Source organism: Diachasmimorpha longicaudata, chromosome 5 (assembly GCF_034640455.1).
Source record: "Diachasmimorpha longicaudata isolate KC_UGA_2023 chromosome 5, iyDiaLong2, whole genome shotgun sequence".
Classification (NCBI taxonomy): domain Eukaryota; kingdom Metazoa; phylum Arthropoda; class Insecta; order Hymenoptera; family Braconidae; genus Diachasmimorpha; species Diachasmimorpha longicaudata.
The window spans coordinates 3,540,857-3,558,172 of record NC_087229.1 but is presented as its reverse complement, the minus strand read 5'-3'; the positions used below and the strand labels follow the sequence as shown (position 1 = coordinate 3,558,172).

The 17,316-nt window shown below is 40.0% G+C and overlaps 4 protein-coding genes and 2 non-coding genes across 7 annotated transcripts; 4 read left to right on the top strand and 2 right to left on the bottom strand.

Moving 5' to 3' along the window:
* The first annotated feature begins 262 nt into the window (after window positions 1–262).
* LOC135162314 (protein disulfide-isomerase TMX3) lies at window positions 263–3,758 on the top strand. Its single transcript, XM_064120642.1, has 4 exons — window positions 263–518; window positions 788–876; window positions 1,219–1,382; window positions 1,687–3,758. Exons 1-4 carry the CDS (start codon window positions 476–478, stop codon window positions 2,678–2,680), a joined length of 1,290 nt encoding a protein of 429 aa, XP_063976712.1. The 5' UTR covers window positions 263–475; the 3' UTR covers window positions 2,681–3,758.
* On the bottom strand, window positions 1,687–5,361 carry LOC135162332 (programmed cell death protein 5). 2 transcript variants are annotated; one of them, XM_064120680.1, is made up of 4 exons: window positions 4,864–5,361; window positions 4,432–4,543; window positions 4,110–4,361; window positions 1,687–3,874 (listed from the first exon to the last, which is right to left on the bottom strand). In XM_064120680.1, the coding sequence occupies exons 1-3, from the start codon at window positions 4,927–4,929 to the stop codon at window positions 4,123–4,125; spliced, it is 417 nt and encodes a 138-aa protein (XP_063976750.1). In that variant the 5' UTR covers window positions 4,930–5,361; the 3' UTR covers window positions 1,687–3,874; window positions 4,110–4,122. The 2 variants fall into 2 exon arrangements, with proteins under 2 accessions (XP_063976750.1, XP_063976751.1); XM_064120681.1 differs by having other exon boundaries at window positions 4,198–4,361; window positions 4,864–5,234.
* Window positions 5,362–6,297: 936 nt separating this feature from the next.
* Window positions 6,298–8,908, top strand: LOC135162308 (vitellogenin receptor-like). The gene is made up of 2 exons (XM_064120624.1): window positions 6,298–6,758; window positions 6,825–8,908. The coding sequence occupies exon 2, from the start codon at window positions 7,326–7,328 to the stop codon at window positions 8,739–8,741; it is 1,416 nt and encodes a 471-aa protein (XP_063976694.1). The 5' UTR covers window positions 6,298–6,758; window positions 6,825–7,325; the 3' UTR covers window positions 8,742–8,908.
* Window positions 8,909–9,256: 348 nt separating this feature from the next.
* Window positions 9,257–17,218, bottom strand: LOC135162298 (uncharacterized). The gene is made up of 6 exons (XM_064120592.1): window positions 16,556–17,218; window positions 16,304–16,500; window positions 12,270–12,677; window positions 11,399–11,781; window positions 10,367–11,133; window positions 9,257–10,049 (listed from the first exon to the last, which is right to left on the bottom strand). The coding sequence occupies exons 2-6, from the start codon at window positions 16,336–16,338 to the stop codon at window positions 9,585–9,587; spliced, it is 2,058 nt and encodes a 685-aa protein (XP_063976662.1). The 5' UTR covers window positions 16,339–16,500; window positions 16,556–17,218; the 3' UTR covers window positions 9,257–9,584.
* Trnal-aag (transfer RNA leucine (anticodon AAG)) lies at window positions 13,930–14,011 on the top strand. Its single transcript has one exon. It is a non-coding gene; the product is annotated as a tRNA-Leu (tRNA).
* On the top strand, window positions 16,047–16,118 carry Trnaa-ugc (transfer RNA alanine (anticodon UGC)). Its single transcript has one exon. It is a non-coding gene; the product is annotated as a tRNA-Ala (tRNA).
* Window positions 17,219–17,316: the final 98 nt, after the last annotated feature.

Below are 17,316 nucleotides of genomic sequence, written 5' to 3'. Positions count from 1 at the left end.
ATTGTGTCAATAATGACAAAATGACTACAGAAGAGTGGAAATTGTTGCTTGTAAATGGTACCAATGAAATACAGATGTGTGTTAAAGCTCAACCCGATCGGTCTAGTATTTCTTGATATATACAGTGACTTTTTAAATATCCATTTCTTTTTTTCTTCTTTCAAGATATTCATGAAGATTTCATGACAACATTGAATTCTGAAAATGACTTTTAACGATATTTTCATAATCCCCTTTTATACATGAAAAACTGCCGGGTCTTTACCCCCTCTGTAATGGCGTCCACTCTGTAAAAATGTATCAAGCGGAATGTCGAGTCGTACTGTGTTTTTGACAATTTAGTTATAACAAATTAATGCCGAGGTGTGCGGCGATGAGTGTATGGATGTCAGAAATATTTTAAGAAGGTTGGTCAGGTGGTTTTTGTATAATTAAATCAAGAAGTACCATTTTTTTCACGTTCGGCTGTTACGAAATGGTCTCAATCCTCAAAATAGTGTTTTTCAACTGTTTTTGTGGTAAGTTAACTGTTCAAGAACATCACTTGATTTTCTTTTCATATCCAAACCTCTTTGACTTTGACTTCAAATTAGTATTCAATGATTCTCAGTCAAATGTTATATCCCCTAACCTCCAATTCAGCGATCAATAAAAACAAACATTAAGCAGTCTAATTTAATTAGATTCATTAGTGTCTGTTCTAAATAATATTCCACTGAACTTAGTACAAATGACAAGTGGAAGAAATTCAGCAAATAATAATTCAGAATTATTTGTGGTTCTGTAGCATTTTTTGCGAGTACTGCAGCATCTAGGGTTATAGAACTCAGTGACAAATTCACTGACATTTACAAGGAGGGGCAATGGCTCGTGATGGTAAGGACTCATTCGATTAAGCGGTGGCCAGGATGAAATGTGGAAGTATTCGGATGATAGGAGTAACTATCGAGCGCGTTTCAATGTATAACTGATTCTGCGGAAAGCAAAAAAATCGCCGACCCTTTTTGAGAAGGTCAGAGTCAACCTCTCGTGGACTTAAAAGGGAAGACAAATTTCCGATTGGAAAATTTCGTTTCTTTTTAAATTCTTACTTATTTTGTGCTTCCGAATAGACGTCGCTCGCTAGTTCTTCTTATGAATCGAGACTTTCAAATTTCACCCTTGAATATCGAAACCTCGGTTTTTAATAAATATTCACGCAATTACTCATTTCCATAGATGTATGCACCTTGGTGTGCGCACTGCAAGAGACTAGATCCAATTTGGGCTCATGTGGCTCAGAATCTCCATGCGAGCAATATTCGAGTTGGCCGAGTTGACTGCACAAGGTTCACTGCTGTTGCTCAACATTTTAAAATACGGGGTTTTCCTACGATTTTATTGTAAGTATCAGTTTCTTTTACAGACAATATAATCCTGTTTTTGAAGAGAAACCTTATTCTCCACTTAGAAAAATGCACACATTATGAGGAACCTAGCCTTCGTAGCTTGATCTATATAAACAATTTTCAGTGATCAAATTTGTCAGCTAAATTCTGTAAGAAGTATAAAAAAAAAAAATTACGATCATTGTTACGCTTACCTCGATATTCACAGAACACGTGATCACTACCGCTCATTTTCGTCCTCCGCATTCCATTAAAAATCAGTCCATTAACTTGAAAATATCATTTATTTTATCCGCAGTTTGAAAGGAGAGCAGAAATTTATATACAATGGTGATCGCACGCGAGAAGAAATCGTCAAATTCTCCCTTCGCCTTACCGGTCCTCCAGTGCAAGAGATCACAAAAACTGAGAGTTTCGACATGATAAAAAGCTCTCAAGGCTTATATTTCTTATATGTGGGGGAACGATCGGGTCACCTGTGGGACATATATCACAGGACGGCGGATACCTTTCAGCCTCATGCATTTTTCTATCAAACTCATCCTGCGGTTGTGGACAAGCACGCCCCCGTGGAAAAGGTTCCTTCGATCTTCGTCTACAAGGAAACTGTTCATTACAATTTCACCGGCTACAATCACAGTGACCTCGAGAAGCTCAATGCCACAGTGTACAATTGGGTGAATGCAGAACGTTTCTCTACGTTTCCAAAAGTCACTCGAGGGAACATAAACCAATTATTTCTAACAAATAAGTATTTAGTGCTGGCAGTTGTAGAGGAAAATGCAGTTGAAGATGTATCTCCAGATATGCTGGAGTTTCGTGAGATGGTTGAATCTATAATAAGGATAAAACGAGAGAGATATCACGATCACTTTCAGTTTGGCTGGATCGCCAATCAGGAGCTGGTGAACAGTATCGCAATGATGGAAATGCCAAAGCCAGGTTTAATCGTCATTAACACCAGTACAACTCATCACCATATACCAGACGATGATGCAAACAAATTAACTGCACATGCCATTGAAATGTTCTTAGAGAATATAAGAAATGAGACGGCTCCGAGATATGGGGGCAACGGGATCCTAGTCCAGGTCTACAGATCGTGGTTCGAGATGAGAACAACACTGGGTTCGATGTGGAAGGGGAATCCTATATTGACGATTGTTCTTTTTGGACTTCCAGCTCTGTTTTTCTCGTTGATTTGTTACGGAGTCTGCTGCCCGGATATTCTCGATGCTGGGGATGAGGAAGAAGAGGAGGAGGAAGACAGTAGTCACATGAAGAAGGATTAAGAGGGTTAGAAATTGGAGTTTTTGATTTTTTCCTTAGAACGATCTCAATGACAATACTGAGGATTGAGTAGCGGAGTGGTATAAAAGTGTATGGTATTGGGAATAAAACCTGTGTGAGGTTTTCCATAGCAAGTGTGTCAATGGGAGGCCTTCACTGTTTTAAAAATGAATAGCGTTTTGCTTACGGTTGAGAACCGTAAGTCAAAATTTAGTCACGTGTGGTTTTCCTGATAGGTTTTAAAATAATTTCTCATAATCAAAACGAATGCTTTGAGCAATCTTCCAATTCAGTTTCGTCCTAGATATATTTAATATTTAATTTTATTTTAATTGGCTGTTGCTCGTAAGACGTTATTTGATGAAAATAGTGTTGGAAAATTGCCTCAGACAGCCTTCAGTAATTTGACAGACAGTCAAATGCTATTAAATAAATTTTGGGTCGATGACTCAACGTTTTTAATTTTCTTAGTTTCGGAGATTATGGTTTCCTTTAATCTCCTAATACACCTCTAATACTTTTAACCCACTGCCCAACGTACTTTTCATTCAATTTAACTTGATATGGAATACCTCATGCTGTGCATCATGAGAATGGCGGGTTTCAAGAGATAATGCGAATCTCTTATGATTTTTTCGCTCCAAAAATCATTCATTACGCAGATAATTTCAAGGCACATTGACTTGAACTTTCTACAACCCTCTTACTGTATTGATGCCCTTTTTTTTGCTTCACAATGGAATAAAATTTCCTTTGCATTTTTTTGAAGACATTAAGAAATCGTGAAACTGTATGAATGTGAATTATTGAAATATTTATCTAATATATTTGTTTCTCTTTGCGAGTATTTATGCATTCCACTTGAGTCTATCTGCATGTCTTCGACGACTAGAATTGGTCGACTCCATTAGATTTAAATTTTCATAAGAATTGAGTATATGTTTCATTGGAAAAATAAGTCTATAAAAGTTGTGATTGAAAAAGATTCGTTTATGGTTAGAGTATTTGTATCTTTATCGATTTGTAATTTGTGACGTGAATTGAGTAATTGAAATTTAATAAAAGGAAGAAATAATATAATGTAGGCGGTTTAAAAAGCATTTCATCATTTTGAAGTCCTTACAATTTAAGGTTGCGGGGAGCTACTACTCCAAATCGTCGTCGTCAGAGTCCAGTGCTGCTCTTCGTCGATCAAACTAGAACAATTTTGGAATGAATAGTTAAGGAGACGCCAAAAATTGATTGATCAAATGAGACAAGTCCCTGTCAAATGAGTCAACAGTTAATTTTCATTCTTTTGCTAATAAAACTATGTATTCGATAGCCCATTTTGTCATTTTTTAATATATGCTTTTCTATGAATAGTATGTACAGGGGTGAAAAAGGGATTGATCAGTTGGGCAATAAGTTAAAAATATCGATTTACTCAACTATGTAATTATCTTCAATGAATCTGGAGTTTATTGACAAATTTGAAGAGACTGCGCTGGATTGAATTGAAGACGAGTAAAAGGAATACCTTGACTATCGTTTGCTTTTGGGTCTGTTGATTCACACTCTCCAAAAGGCCTATGAGCTCCTTTTCTCCCATTTTTCCAGGAAGTTGTCCTCTTTGTGCCATACCAAGCAATATTCCTTCCACCATTTTGGCTTTCTCTGGTTTTCCCAAGGACAATGTGTTCACTATTATAATTTTATTAATAAAAATATCATGTTTAAGGAGACAGGAAGGTTAAAATTTGTGATTTCTCACATCTAGCTCTCGCTGATTGGTCGAGGACCTGTGTTAGGATCGAATTCCTCATGTCCTCCATCTGACGCTGCTTCTCTTGTTGTGCTTCATGACTTTTGGCATTGTCACCTCCCTTGGAAATAACAAATTCATTACTAAAACAAATTCACACGAATAAATTAACCGTTTTTAAATGACAGTCCAGAGATTTTCTTGGAAACCCGGCTTTCATTAAGTCATACACATAACCTCCAAATTGATTTGTGCCTTTTATTGACAAATTCCTTTGTGATATCGACAATTGAACAACGAATATAATCAGCTTTCTAGTGTTTGAACAACCAGTAATAGGAAAAAGGAGCGAAAATGATGAATCTCACATAAAAGTTAATTGTCGACAGAAAGTAGCAGGCGGTTTGTCAGAGTGATCTTTCTTACACACTTTGTTCTTACCCTTTGTTGCATCTGCAATTGTGCCAGCCGCTGCTTACGAAGTGCCTCAAGCTCAGGATCGGCCATTGTTTATCAGAATATTTGTTTTTCACTCGAAAACTCCAAATAAGTCTCGAAAACGTCAGTCAAGGCTTAAAGGGGAGATTGCTGACGTCTATGGCGCCGTTTCAACCGCGAAATTTCGTAACGGTAGCACATGAGCGACGGTGGTGAACGTCCCTGTCGGTAAGGCATTGCCACCCAGAAGGTACCTAATTGGACTGTGGGGCTTTGTGTTTTAGGATGGGGAGGAACCGAGAAAAAGCGAACACGAAAAAATCGTTTTTAGAATATTCCCGGAGCCCTAGAAAAATTGCAAACCGTCTTGCGAATCGAATGGCACGTACTCTGTGGTGATGCCTTACCGACAGTCACATTTACCCTCGCAGTTCATGCGCCACTGCTACGTAATTTTGCGGTTGGCAATTTGAAAATGAGTTTCCACTTATAGAGCTATTTGTAATACTTAAAATAATTCAATACTTTGTATCATTACTCTCCCTGAATCCATCAAAAAATCATCATCAAACGTCGACAGAGTAAGCCGACTGCTTGATTTATTGTGGAACGCCTCATATGAAGTTGCCAGCCGTCTTCAAATGAATAATTACGTTTACCTTACGTTTACCACTGATTTAGACATTGTTAATTATTAATGATATTTGTTCCATTCTCCCAAGTAGTGTTGATAGTTTAAAAGCTCGTTAGGGACATTTAAGCCCTTATATCATGTGCGTTTTCAGTCGGATACGCTCAAACCCCCACTTATATGTCCAGTGAAGGATGATCAATAATTTCTGTTCACGGTAGGTGCCGATGACGTAACGAAGGATATACCTTCCATGCTTTTCAGGATGACAATTTGTTTCTGTTAATCACTACGTTCCATCAGAGTTCTTAATTTTGTCTATGAGGTGATATAGATGATGTCTGCGTTGACACAGTGAACTGAAAAATTTTTTAATAATGAAATTAATACTTCCAATGCGTGACTGAACTGAATCTAGATCTACTTTGTTGCTAAATTCATTCGACGGTAACCAGGGGTGTCAAGCCACTTTCCAGCACCGTCACGTGATCGTTAATTTCATTTAGCATGAGAAAAAAAAAAACTTTGTCTTGCAAAAGTTCGGTTTTCTTTTGAAATTTCGGAGAATATCTTCTTCTAAAAACAACTACCATTTTGCAGGTAGTCATTAGCACAAAAATATTTAATAATAATGACGTGCCTTTAGTAAACTTAGCGACTATGAAAGAGACTAAATAAATTACGTTGCGACGTTATAATTTTTCGTAGACAATTCACATAAAAATGACGGAACACTTTGAAAAAAATCCATAACATCTACGTATAATTTTCTTCAATGTAAAGATTCACGATCGATCGATTTTGAAACTATAAATATAAAAAAACATTTTTATATGGTTGTTATTGTATACACCTCGATAATAAAGAAGCCGATTCCCCATTTGAAAATATATAATTTCGCAACGAGCTGAGGAAAATAGAGACAACAATCGATTATCTCACCCGATTAGATCACACCCACTATTAAAATCCTACCCAGCTTCACAATCTCTGATGGATTGCCTCGGTTAAGGTCAATCGAAGTGCATTCCGACGACCTTCTTATCTAATCATTACAAAGCATGATGAACGTGTGAATGATAGATAATGTTTAGATTGTGGAATGAATAAAGAGAGACATATCACCACTAATTTGATTGACATCACTTCCTCTGGATCTAACTCCGTGATTTCCCAGTAGTTCTGCAAACAATGGCGCGGTACATCTGCTTCTGTATAAGTTTAATCCTGTGCTTCTTGAAACCACAAATATCCAATGGAATTCCAAGTGAGTAGTCGCCAGTCCCGAAGTTATTCTGCGACAATAATTTATTGATAATTCTATTACGATCAGCTTGTGATGTGGATCAACTTCAATTGAACTCCACCGATGAACTCGTGATCAATCAAACCTGCCAATACATGGATAAATTCTTATACGAATCTGTCATCGATCACGACTTTCTAATTTACTCAGCGCGGGCCAAAATCGGAAGCTTCGATTTGACTGCAAATGCATCAGCTGCTCCGATCATCACTGACCTTCGAAACGCGGTCGGGGTGTTCCTAGATGAAACGTACGTCTACTGGACTGCTAACTCTCCGCAGACTGAAGCGATACATCGGGCTTTCAGGAATGGTACAGGTGCCGAAGTCATTGCAATCGACGGCGTAGGAGATCCACCAGGACTAGCTGTTGACTGGGTAACTGGGAACATCTACTTCACAGACGAAATTTTCAAACGAATAGTTGTTTGCACAAATTCCGGTTCTCACTGCACACCAATCATAACTGAAGATATTGATAAACCTCGAGGGATTCGAGGGGGGGGTCTTACATCCGGCGACTGGACACATGTACTGGAGCGATTGGGGAGATCATCCGCACATCTCCAGAGCTGACATGAACGGAAAATTCCGGGTTCCAATGGTGACGGATAATCTTAGGTGGCCGAATGGTCTCACAATTGACTACATTTACTCCAGGCTCTACTGGGCTGACGCTAAATTGAAGACAATCGAATCTATCAGCCTGACTGGAACCGATCGAAGAACTGTGCTGCGTGAAACTGAAATTCATCCATTCTCCCTCGCAGTCTTCAAGGACAGATTATTCTGGAGTGACTGGAAGACAAAGAGCATCGAAATTTGCAATAAGAGCAATGGAGAGGGAAGGGCGACTTTACTCCGAGAAGATCGCATCATCACTGGCATTTATGTTTACCAGCCTCTCGTCAAAGTCCATATTGATAATCCTTGTGAGAGCAATCCTTGTGAAGAGATCTGCTTATTGGGAGGTGACCTCAGCTACACGTGTGCCTGCGGTCTGAATAAAACACTTGGTAATGATGGAAGGACTTGTAAAGGGATTAAGGAGGAAGACGGTTTGATAATAGCTGCTGGAGGAGTTCTTCTCAATTACCACCACGAAATCCTGAGAAAGCCACGATGGAACACGATTGAAAGTCCTCAACAATTTGCGGAACTCTTTCATCCACAGAGTCGAAGCTTGACGATCGATAGCAGGTACAGGATGTATGAACAGATTTCTCGTATCTCCAGAGACAATGAGACATTTGCGACGATAGCGTATGATCATAAGGAGAACAATTTGTATTTAGGGAATGGGGAAGATAAACGCATTGACGTGATGAGCTTATCGACTACGAAGATGATTTTTTTTCAATATTCCGAGGAGCCTAGAACGATTCTGTTGGTACCAGAGAAGGAGGCAATGTTTGTGGCTTTCTGTAGTGATTCCAGTTGTCATCTTGATAAAATGTCGATGGCAGGCAGTGGAAGAAGACGATTCTTGGGAGACGCCTTCCGTGGCCCACGAATTCCTCTAGCTTTTGATGCCCAGACGAATCGAATTTTTTGGGTGGATCAGGGGACAGGGAAACTGGAGAGTATTTCGTTCGATGGACATGATCGAAAAGAACTGAAGTGGAGGTTTCCAGAGACGGTGAGTTTGGCGATTATTGAGGATCGAATCTTCGGAGTTTCGGATAATTCGAAGGGAATTTTTTGGGCGAGCAAAAATGACGGGCTGACGTATAGAAAGGAATTCAACTTGACCATTCCCATGGAAGGAAACGTTGTAATGATGAATATCAATTATCCTGGGGAGCAATCAACAAGAGAACTTCATGAATGTCAGACTGATAATGGAGGATGCTCACACGTATGTTTAATTCTGTCGAAGGAGTCTCAGATGTGCGGATGTCCTGAAGAAATGGTTTTAGATGAGGATCAGAAAACCTGCAAGTAGGGTATGAGTGATGCTTGCTGGGTAACTAAAAATATTAAGTGTTACTGCCAGGAACCAATGTTTCCCATTCGATCTTTTCGCAAGGCCATTAGTAAATTAACAAAATTTTTCATTTTTCATGGAATAATCAGCTGGATTGTTAGAAATAAAGAGAAAAGTATCGTTTATTACCAGGAATATTATTAAGTGTCGCTACCTATTTGTCCTTTTCGTATTTTCCACTATCTGTATGTCCCATCGTCTTTCCTTTTTGCAGTGGAGAAGTGGATTGTAGAGGGTGACATTTACTACTGGGGAAGATCGACGTAGGTTGTAGACTGAATGCAGAGGAATTGGGAAGATTTATCCGGGTTATCTCCTGGTCACTTACCTTTTGAACATCCCTACGATTCAGCTCATCTCTAATATAAAATATTTCAGTCGAAAAAAAAGACATGAGGAATATCAAGATGCGAACACAAATCCGATTAAACATAATTATTTTAGCCCTATAAGTTTTTGATCAAACTCATCAATCGATTTGGACCATAATTTATTAAACAAACTCAACGCTATGCATCAATATTCTGTTAAACTATTTCATAATATTCGAAAACAAAAATAACAATTCAACAGTTGATATTTGACGTAAAAAATTGACGATATTGTTTCTTCATAACGACTAAATTATACTATTGATTGACCTTTAACAGAAAGACTTCAAGGGTATAACAAGTCTCTACATCGAACGCAACGTGTACAATCCAATTCCCGATGTAATAAACTTTCTTATAAGAAATGAAAAAGTTGAAACATCAGTGGAATTACTCGGCAGTGTAATAATCGATTTCACATTTATTCACCTCAAATTGTACTCGTGTTATCATACCATGGAGGCATCCAGTTGGGTGGTGTCCTTTTTCTACCGTCCCTCAACCCATCAAAATTTGAATTGCGATCAAGACGATTTCGTCTACTATCATTACCCTTATCAAGTACAACGAATGCTTGTGACTCATCGTCCTGACGTTCTCGTCCAAAACTGGGTGAATACGATCGTTGATTGTCATCGTAGGGAGCTCTATCCGGCGAAGGGCTATTTCCAGTCTGACGGACGGTGGACGACCTTCGCCGACGACCAAACCCTCTGGGTTCATCATCAACATTATGAACATGAAGACGATACGTCGGACTTGGCGATCGATGCCTTAGGAGTTGGGGATTAACTTCAGGAATAGAAGGTCGTTGAACTTGGGAGGCGCGTGATCCTCTCCTCACCATTGGCGGCTTCCCAACCACATTGTCCTCGTGGACTCGGGTTTGAAGTATCTGAAAGTAGTTATAGCAACCAAAAGGGAATTGTACTTCGGGGTAATTTACTGATAATCAAGAAAATTGACGATTTAACGAGGTAATACCAAAGACGGACTGGATTCACGGGAGTTCCGCAAGGGTAAGTGAGACGACCAGTCAATGTCTTCAAGCTGATGGTTCTTTTGCGCTAAGGTAATTTATTTTCATGACGAATCATTAAGTAAGTTGTGCATTAGTTAAGTGAATAAACGCACGAGACGTCGAGTAAATCCATAAAATCACCCGCATCTAAACGTGAACATGAGGGTTGAAAAAAAATCGGAATGACTCACCTGAAAAGCATCCTGATCATGTGCAGCATTGATCAATCCGAATTGCTCACCGTTGTTATTATTCAACCAATTGCTAGATCTGCGTGTTGTTCCTTGGGGTCGTAAATCATTGATCTGATTTCCTCGTCTGCAATAAGCATCTCGATATTCAGGTTGGAGAGCCATCGGGCCTTCGGGACGAAGTGTCGGTGGCATTCGGAGGGTCTCGACCTTGGGAACATGCCCATAGGGTACGTATTGCGCTCGTACTTCACTCGTGGATGTGTGGGAACGCAAATCTGGAACTAGACGTTTATCGAATCCGGAAGAACCGATTGGGGGGCGCAAGGAAATCGGGGGTTTTCTGTACACTGGACGATCTTGGTCAAGATATTTTGATTTGTACTCTGGATCTTGGTCGATTTTTGTGCGGAAGCGAGCTGAACCAGATGATGGGTGGATCTTGGAACCGTCGGCGCGACCTATCTCATCTTCGGGTTTCAGTAATTTAGGACGTTCTCTGGGGAAATCACGATAAGCATCTTTGTACTCCGGAGTCTCCATCGGTGGGTGTTTGAGATCAGAGAGTTTGGAGACAAGGAGATTCATATCTTCGTCCTTCTTGGGATGATTCTCCGGATCCAGTTCTTCGGCTGAATCACTGGTTGGGAGGTTGGGGTAAATGACGGTACCCCGGGGGTCCACAAATTGTTGAGTGCTCTCGGTGGCTTGGGAAAAGTTACCTGCGGGTTGCAGGTGGGTCTCTGGAAGCATTGGTGATCTTTTTTCTGGAATTCACGATGAAACAAATTGGATTTTAAATTGGAGTTCATTTGGGAGGTGATTTTACCCAGAATTAATTCGTTAATATTCAACAAATGTATTTTCAAAACGTCAATGGACTCGATAAATGCTCCTTAAGGACTCAAATTTCCGTCTACAACTACTTAAAAAGGGTTTAGTGTTGCATGAAATTCCTCACAGCGAGAAGGGAGCGACCATCTAACGCTAGAAAATCTGAAAATAGTTAACCCGGAACCTTTAAACCCTCACCTTGATGCGCCGGTTGACGAAAAACATCGGTATACTCTGGCAAAAAAGTAGTTTCTCCTTCAAGCTTGAGATGCGTACCCTGTCTGAGGATTTCGGGTCGTCTGGCACCCACGAAAGGTACATACTGCTCATGACTCTCCGTGGATGTTTCCTGTTGACCCTCCAGCTTGAGATGCGTTGGCACGCGAACGAGCTCGGGTCGACTGACGTTGAACCACTCGATGAATTTCTCACACTGTTCCGTGACAGTTCGCATGTCACCTTCCATTCGAAGTGAGGTAGGTCTCCGTGCCAATTCAGGACGATGCACACCCTCGTAGGTTCGATAGTTTGAGTACTCCGTAGCAGCATAAAAATCACCACCAGTTTTCAGACTTGTGCCTCTGTCATGTGAAATAGAGGGCAAAGAGAGAATGATTAAATCCTCCACTTGGTGTCACACTGGTCTTCCTGAACCTATCCCAGGACTTAGACGTTTTGGATGTCATGAAATTTTTTTTTAATAAATATTGTAGATAACAAAGGAGGTTTGATTGAATCGTACCGTCATTTTCATATTCTAGAGTGTAATTTAATATTTAATCGGACCATATGGGATCAATCGTGGAGCCAGTGCAAACTTATGGATTACAGCCCATGGAGGAACACATATGTGACATTTTCTTAAAAGGTACCGTAAACATTGGGGTGTTCATCACTAACGTGGAAATATATACATAGAAGGGGTTGTGTAAAATAGAAAAGTAACACCCTTACGTAATTCAGAGGGGTGCTACATGTGACTCCTTTTAGTTTGTGGGAGATTTAGAGACTGAAATCAGTAGCAAATACATAAATCATTTTCAACTGTTATCAATGTTGTTAGCCTTACTTTCTGATAAGTGCTGGTCGACCAGAAATATCCCCGGGTATAATCGAAGCATCATCTTCAGCCTCCATAGGTTCACCATCCGCCTTGATTCTTGCTAAAATCTCAGCATCCACTTCACTATCACCGATATTTTTTTTCACCAGAGAGTCCTCACTTGTCGTCCTGAACGCCCTTCTGTACTCCGTGACCAGGTTTTCGAGAGCATCTTCATAGTGTTCAGTGCCCAGAGTATCTGGCCGATTCTGGACTCGTCTACGCCGATATCGTGCAAGCTCATCTACGGTTAACTGATAAACACTTGGCCATGGTAACTGATCCCTAGATCTTGCTTTACGCTCCTTGAATCTTGTCTGCGCTACCTCGGAATCTGAGCAGGATTTCTGAGGACTTCTGAATAACGATCTTCGTCTGAAATTAATTGAATGAAATTCTTAAATTAACTAAACCCATGAGTCAACCCATTATCAGTTAAATAGGTAAATAAAATTACTCGATTTTGATTACTCTAATTCGTTGGCAAAATTAAGTTGCGTTAAAATCAGTTTAAGAGAAATTCGAAAGTCTTCGGTTAATGAAAAAATATCATTAGTCAATATATTGAAATATATCATACCGTTTTCTCAATTTTATGGAGAGACTTTTGAATTTTCTTTAATTATCAAGTGTCAAACAATAATTCTTTTTTATTTCACACTTCACCCTTCGAAGAAAGATGACTTTCTCCACCGAAATTTTCACCCCTTTACACTGACGATACCAATACCTGATTGACTGTCACTGCAGTGGCACAAAGTTACCCTCAAAAAATTATATAATTTCTGTTTATTTCTCCCTTATGGAATTATTTTCTGAAAATCTATTCTCTAAAGTTCAGCAGGGTCAGTTCACCACGATCGCCGGCTCTAAACTGTTGAAATCTCCGAGGGATTTTCCTTATATTGATAGACCCCGGGGTAAGTGGGAGAAGGGAGCGACGGGGTGGGCTGGGAGGATTCGTGAAAGCAGGAACAGGAAGAGGGTGGTACGTGTGGCTCGACGTGCCTCAACATAGATGAGCCAGAGTGTGAGACTACACCCAGACGAGACGCATCGATCTACCTCGGGATATGAAAAATATTCAGACCAACAGAACAGCAGTGACTCAACATCACAGTGAGGTTTAAGGGTTCACGTGCACGAAGGCAATTGAACAGTGGTATAGATTCTACTGACGGCGATGTCGCTTCAGGGTCGAACTGGACCAAAAATAATTGTGTCACGCGAGCAGTAGTGCCTAGAATTTCAACGCTTGGAGATCTCGTGTCGATTTTTCCAGACATTCGTTATTTCTTGTAGATTTTCAACTGAAAATTAGTGTTATTCCCAAATGAAATGATATACCGAGATAAACCTGATAGAAATTTCTGATGAATGAGTTTGGATTTTTTTTTTAATTCAAAACAAGAAAAACCAGCGAAACGAGAAAAAATGTCTTTAGTTTAACGACTCGAAATGGATTAGTAATTAATTGAAGGAAAAAAAAAATAATTACAAGGATATGTCAGTACCATTGAAGACAAATAGATCAATCTCCCTCCCCTGCGCCCTTCCTGGGGGTTATAACGATTCATGGAAATTGATGATTAACGATGCGAAAAAATGGGGAACGTCAGGGTGTGTTGGTAGCGTGGCCGAGCGGTCTAAGGCGCTGGTTTAAGGCACCAGTCTCTTCGGAGGCGTGGGTTCGAATCCCACCGCTGCCATTCTATTTTGATACGTCATATTTTTTAATGCAACATGAAAAATCATTGCATATTGACTAATCGATCAGACCCATTGGATTGTAAATCGACATGTCGGAATAGGAATGAGAAAGCCCTCTTCGTTTCCGTGGCGAGATGCTTTACTCGGTGTAACGGAATCGTCGTACGTCATGACTTGTATTGGTGGAAGGGCTATCGTTCCCGGTGGGGTTGAGGGCCGACCTCGTGACCCAGATTCGATTAAAATTTGCATACAGGGCCACCACGATGTTCGTTACACCCGGATTGAAAAGTTTTCACGCACAGACACACCTTAAACTCTAGCGGACAAGAGGGACACAATTTATTCGGACATTGCGTGCGCACTCATCGCGTTTTTAAGTTGAAAAATTTTCATTTTTATTCCGTTTTTTTACATTCAGAATGATAAATATACTTCGAGGCAAAACTAATCACGATAATCTTCGTTTAGGTCGCAAGGATCATGTCAGGAAATGAGCAGCGGTGCCACGCACATCCTGTTTTGTTTTACAGTTGAATGAAAGATCCGGATATTTTCCAATGATCAAATTCATAATTACATGACGGATCAAATTTACAATTACATGACGGACGATAATTACGGGGGTTAGGCCCTTGGACCAGGACATCCGGTGGGTTTGAAGCAATGGCTGTTAGGACTTTGCGGAAGGGTATGAGGACCGAGGGTGGGTCATGATCGGCCGACGTCAAGTGCGGTTCAATAATCAACGCTGATTGTTGGCTAGGGGTTGTTGAGTGATGCTGTGTGTGTATTGCAATGTGGGTGTACGTGAAAAAATTAATGAATCTATGACACAGCGAAATACTTTAAGATATAATTTATTAACACGAGAAAGGCACGTGTTAAGTGGAGAACCGTTTGTCAAATAGTTTTAGGGCTGCAAAGGAACACAGCCCTTTGTAGAAAATTCAGTATATCTTTTATATCAATTTCCCTTTCGAGTGCGGAGGATAACCGATCGTAAATTAGTCCCTTCCCAGAACTATTTCCCCAGAATGTCGTAAATCGGCGTCGAGCAATTTTTGCATGACAATAAAAGATGTCTGCAAATGTGGTATCAGTACAAATATGTACCTGTCAACCACAGATTTTGGCACATTAACAGGACAAGTGGTGCACATATGCAAGGGTGGATTTAGACTGAGCAAGACTACATTCACCTACTCTACTCCGAAACTTTATCCATTTAAGTGCTACAAAGTTCTCATCAGCATCAAAAATGATTTTTAATAATTCTCTCATTAATTATGAAATTCAAAAATTTCCAGAAGATGGAGAAAAATTGGGGAAAATACACTATTCGAGACTGAGGAACCGATGCAGGATTCGGATCTGTTCAAGGAGAGCAAGTACATTGTGTGAAACTGAGGGACTCCTCGGGGGTTGAGATTGGAGAAGGTTGAGGGTATGTGAGGGTAGTGAGGGTGGTATAATACCTGCAATTTTTCGTCTGAATTTGTCGCCCAATCTCCCGCTCTTAATCCAAATATCAATTCCCGGAATCTTGGTGAAAATTATTCAATAAAACAAAAAAAAAATGGGGAGTATAAAACTCCCTTATCTCATCGCCCTACAATTCCCCTAATCGAGGTCACAAGATAGTTTATAGTTCCCGTAGGTAAATCGGCACCAAATTTCGCTTCGCGCAAGTAATCGATCACAATCACGACTAATGTAAGTAAATCATATGACCTCGATCTTTAAATTTCCTTCCAGCTAATTAAAAGATGATGAGGGTGCGAATTCATTGATTTTCCTCCCTCAATCAATCCTCATACGAGTAACTCACCCCCCTCACTTACCCCCCCCGTCGCGCCTCTCTTCCAATCGCTCTTCTCTTCATCTACTTTTCTCTGGTCTGTAAAAGTCGGCACTTCGTTTCGGAGAGTTAATTATTTTGTTAAGATTAATTGTTACAGACAGTAATTACATCCATTACGGTATGACAGTGAACACAAGAGGATCCAATGATTTTTAAAAAGGGACATAAGCGGGGATGTAGCTCAGTGGTAGAGCGTTCGCTTTGCATGTGAAAGGCCCCGGGTTCGATCCCCGGCATCTCCAATTTTTTTTTAAATTTATTTTAAAAAATTTTGATCATTTACTGCGAAAATTACGCAATTAAGTGTCGCTAGAATTAAACGATTAAAATATAAAGGAATATACCTCATATGATATGGATTAATGGAAACTTATAGAGGTGTGAATGTTATCATAATATATGTTGTATATTTAAACAATGAATTTACCTTTTCGACGAACGTTCCTGCCTTCCCTCACCCATTGCATCCTCCCGTCCAAGCGGCTATGAGGTCCAAGCAATGCGCCTGGGAGTGATGGAAATACCTCCTCAAGGGTCCGCAGATGGTGCACGACGGCAAACCTCAGTGACAACGCCACTTGAGTTCCCGCAGTACTCGCGCGCAATCCTTAGCGTGACTGAAAACTTTGCCAGAGATGTTAATAAGAAAGGTAACGACGGCCCACTAGGGTATACACACCAGTGGATACACCTGCGCAGATACGACTATTGGGCTTCTTCAGAGTGTATAATACAAGCAAACAATTCGGTCAAACTCGTGTGTCAATCCATTCTTGGTTGGCGTACTGTATATCTTGGTTCTTCAACTTTTTGAATTATTCAAATGTCCGAAAATGAAGGAAGAGCTGGCGGGAGTGATGACCCGGGGAAATAAGTAGTGAATAACGCAGCTAAATGACCTATTTCGCCCTGTTGCTGCTAACTTTTTTCTTCTTCATTGCAGAATTGTTTTAGTTACTCTAATTCAATTTGCTTGGCATGTAAATTTTATATCATGGCAGCAATTACAGGATCGAATCTATTTGCAAGTAGTTTCAGTAAGACAAATGGCCTATGATCAGACACACTGTTGGGAAGAGAATTAAATTATCGATATGGGAGGGAATTGACGATAATAAATAAAGGAAAAATTCGGAAATTGTGGATTTTCCATGACATTCACATGTTTGCAAAACCACGTCTGGTGTAATTTTCTTGCAATTTAAGAGATAAAAAATATCCGTTAATTTGTTGAGTTGAAACAATAGGCATAACAACCAAAGTAGAGAAGTGAATATCCCATAACCGGTGACCATGAACGCGTCAATTGATTGATACCGATATCGACCAGGGATTCGCATCGAGAGAGCTGTTCGAGAACAGTATCGTCTTATTAAATCCACTGATTTGTGCCTCTATTCTCCCTCTTTGCACCTCTTCACCCCTTACAAAGACCAAATG

Bases quoted from the DNA above. Each gene is read 5' to 3' on its own strand.
- LOC135162298 (XM_064120592.1), bottom strand. From the start codon at position 16,338: ATGGGTGAGGGAAGGCAGGAACGTTCGTCGAAAAG. The intron at 12,678-16,303 runs GTAAATTCATTG...AATTAATTTCAG, and splicing joins CAGGAACGTTCGTCGAAAAG to ACGAAGATCGTTATTCAGAA. The intron at 11,134-11,398 runs GTGAGGGTTTAA...CGTGAATTCCAG, and splicing joins TCGTCAACCGGCGCATCAAG to AAAAAAGATCACCAATGCTT.
- LOC135162308 (XM_064120624.1), top strand. From the start codon at position 7,326: ATGTACTGGAGCGATTGGGGAGATCATCCGCACATCTCCAGAGCTGAC.
- LOC135162314 (XM_064120642.1), top strand. From the start codon at position 476: ATGGTCTCAATCCTCAAAATAGTGTTTTTCAACTGTTTTTGTG. The intron at 519-787 runs GTAAGTTAACTG...GTGGTTCTGTAG, and splicing joins GTTTTTCAACTGTTTTTGTG to CATTTTTTGCGAGTACTGCA. The intron at 877-1,218 runs GTAAGGACTCAT...TCATTTCCATAG, and splicing joins AGGGGCAATGGCTCGTGATG to ATGTATGCACCTTGGTGTGC.
- LOC135162332 (XM_064120680.1), bottom strand. From the start codon at position 4,929: ATGGCCGATCCTGAGCTTGAGGCACTTCGTAAGCAGCGGCTGGCACAA. The intron at 4,544-4,863 runs GTAAGAACAAAG...GTTATTTCCAAG, and splicing joins AATTGCAGATGCAACAAAGG to GGAGGTGACAATGCCAAAAG. The intron at 4,362-4,431 runs GTGAGAAATCAC...AAATTATAATAG, and splicing joins CCAATCAGCGAGAGCTAGAT to TGAACACATTGTCCTTGGGA.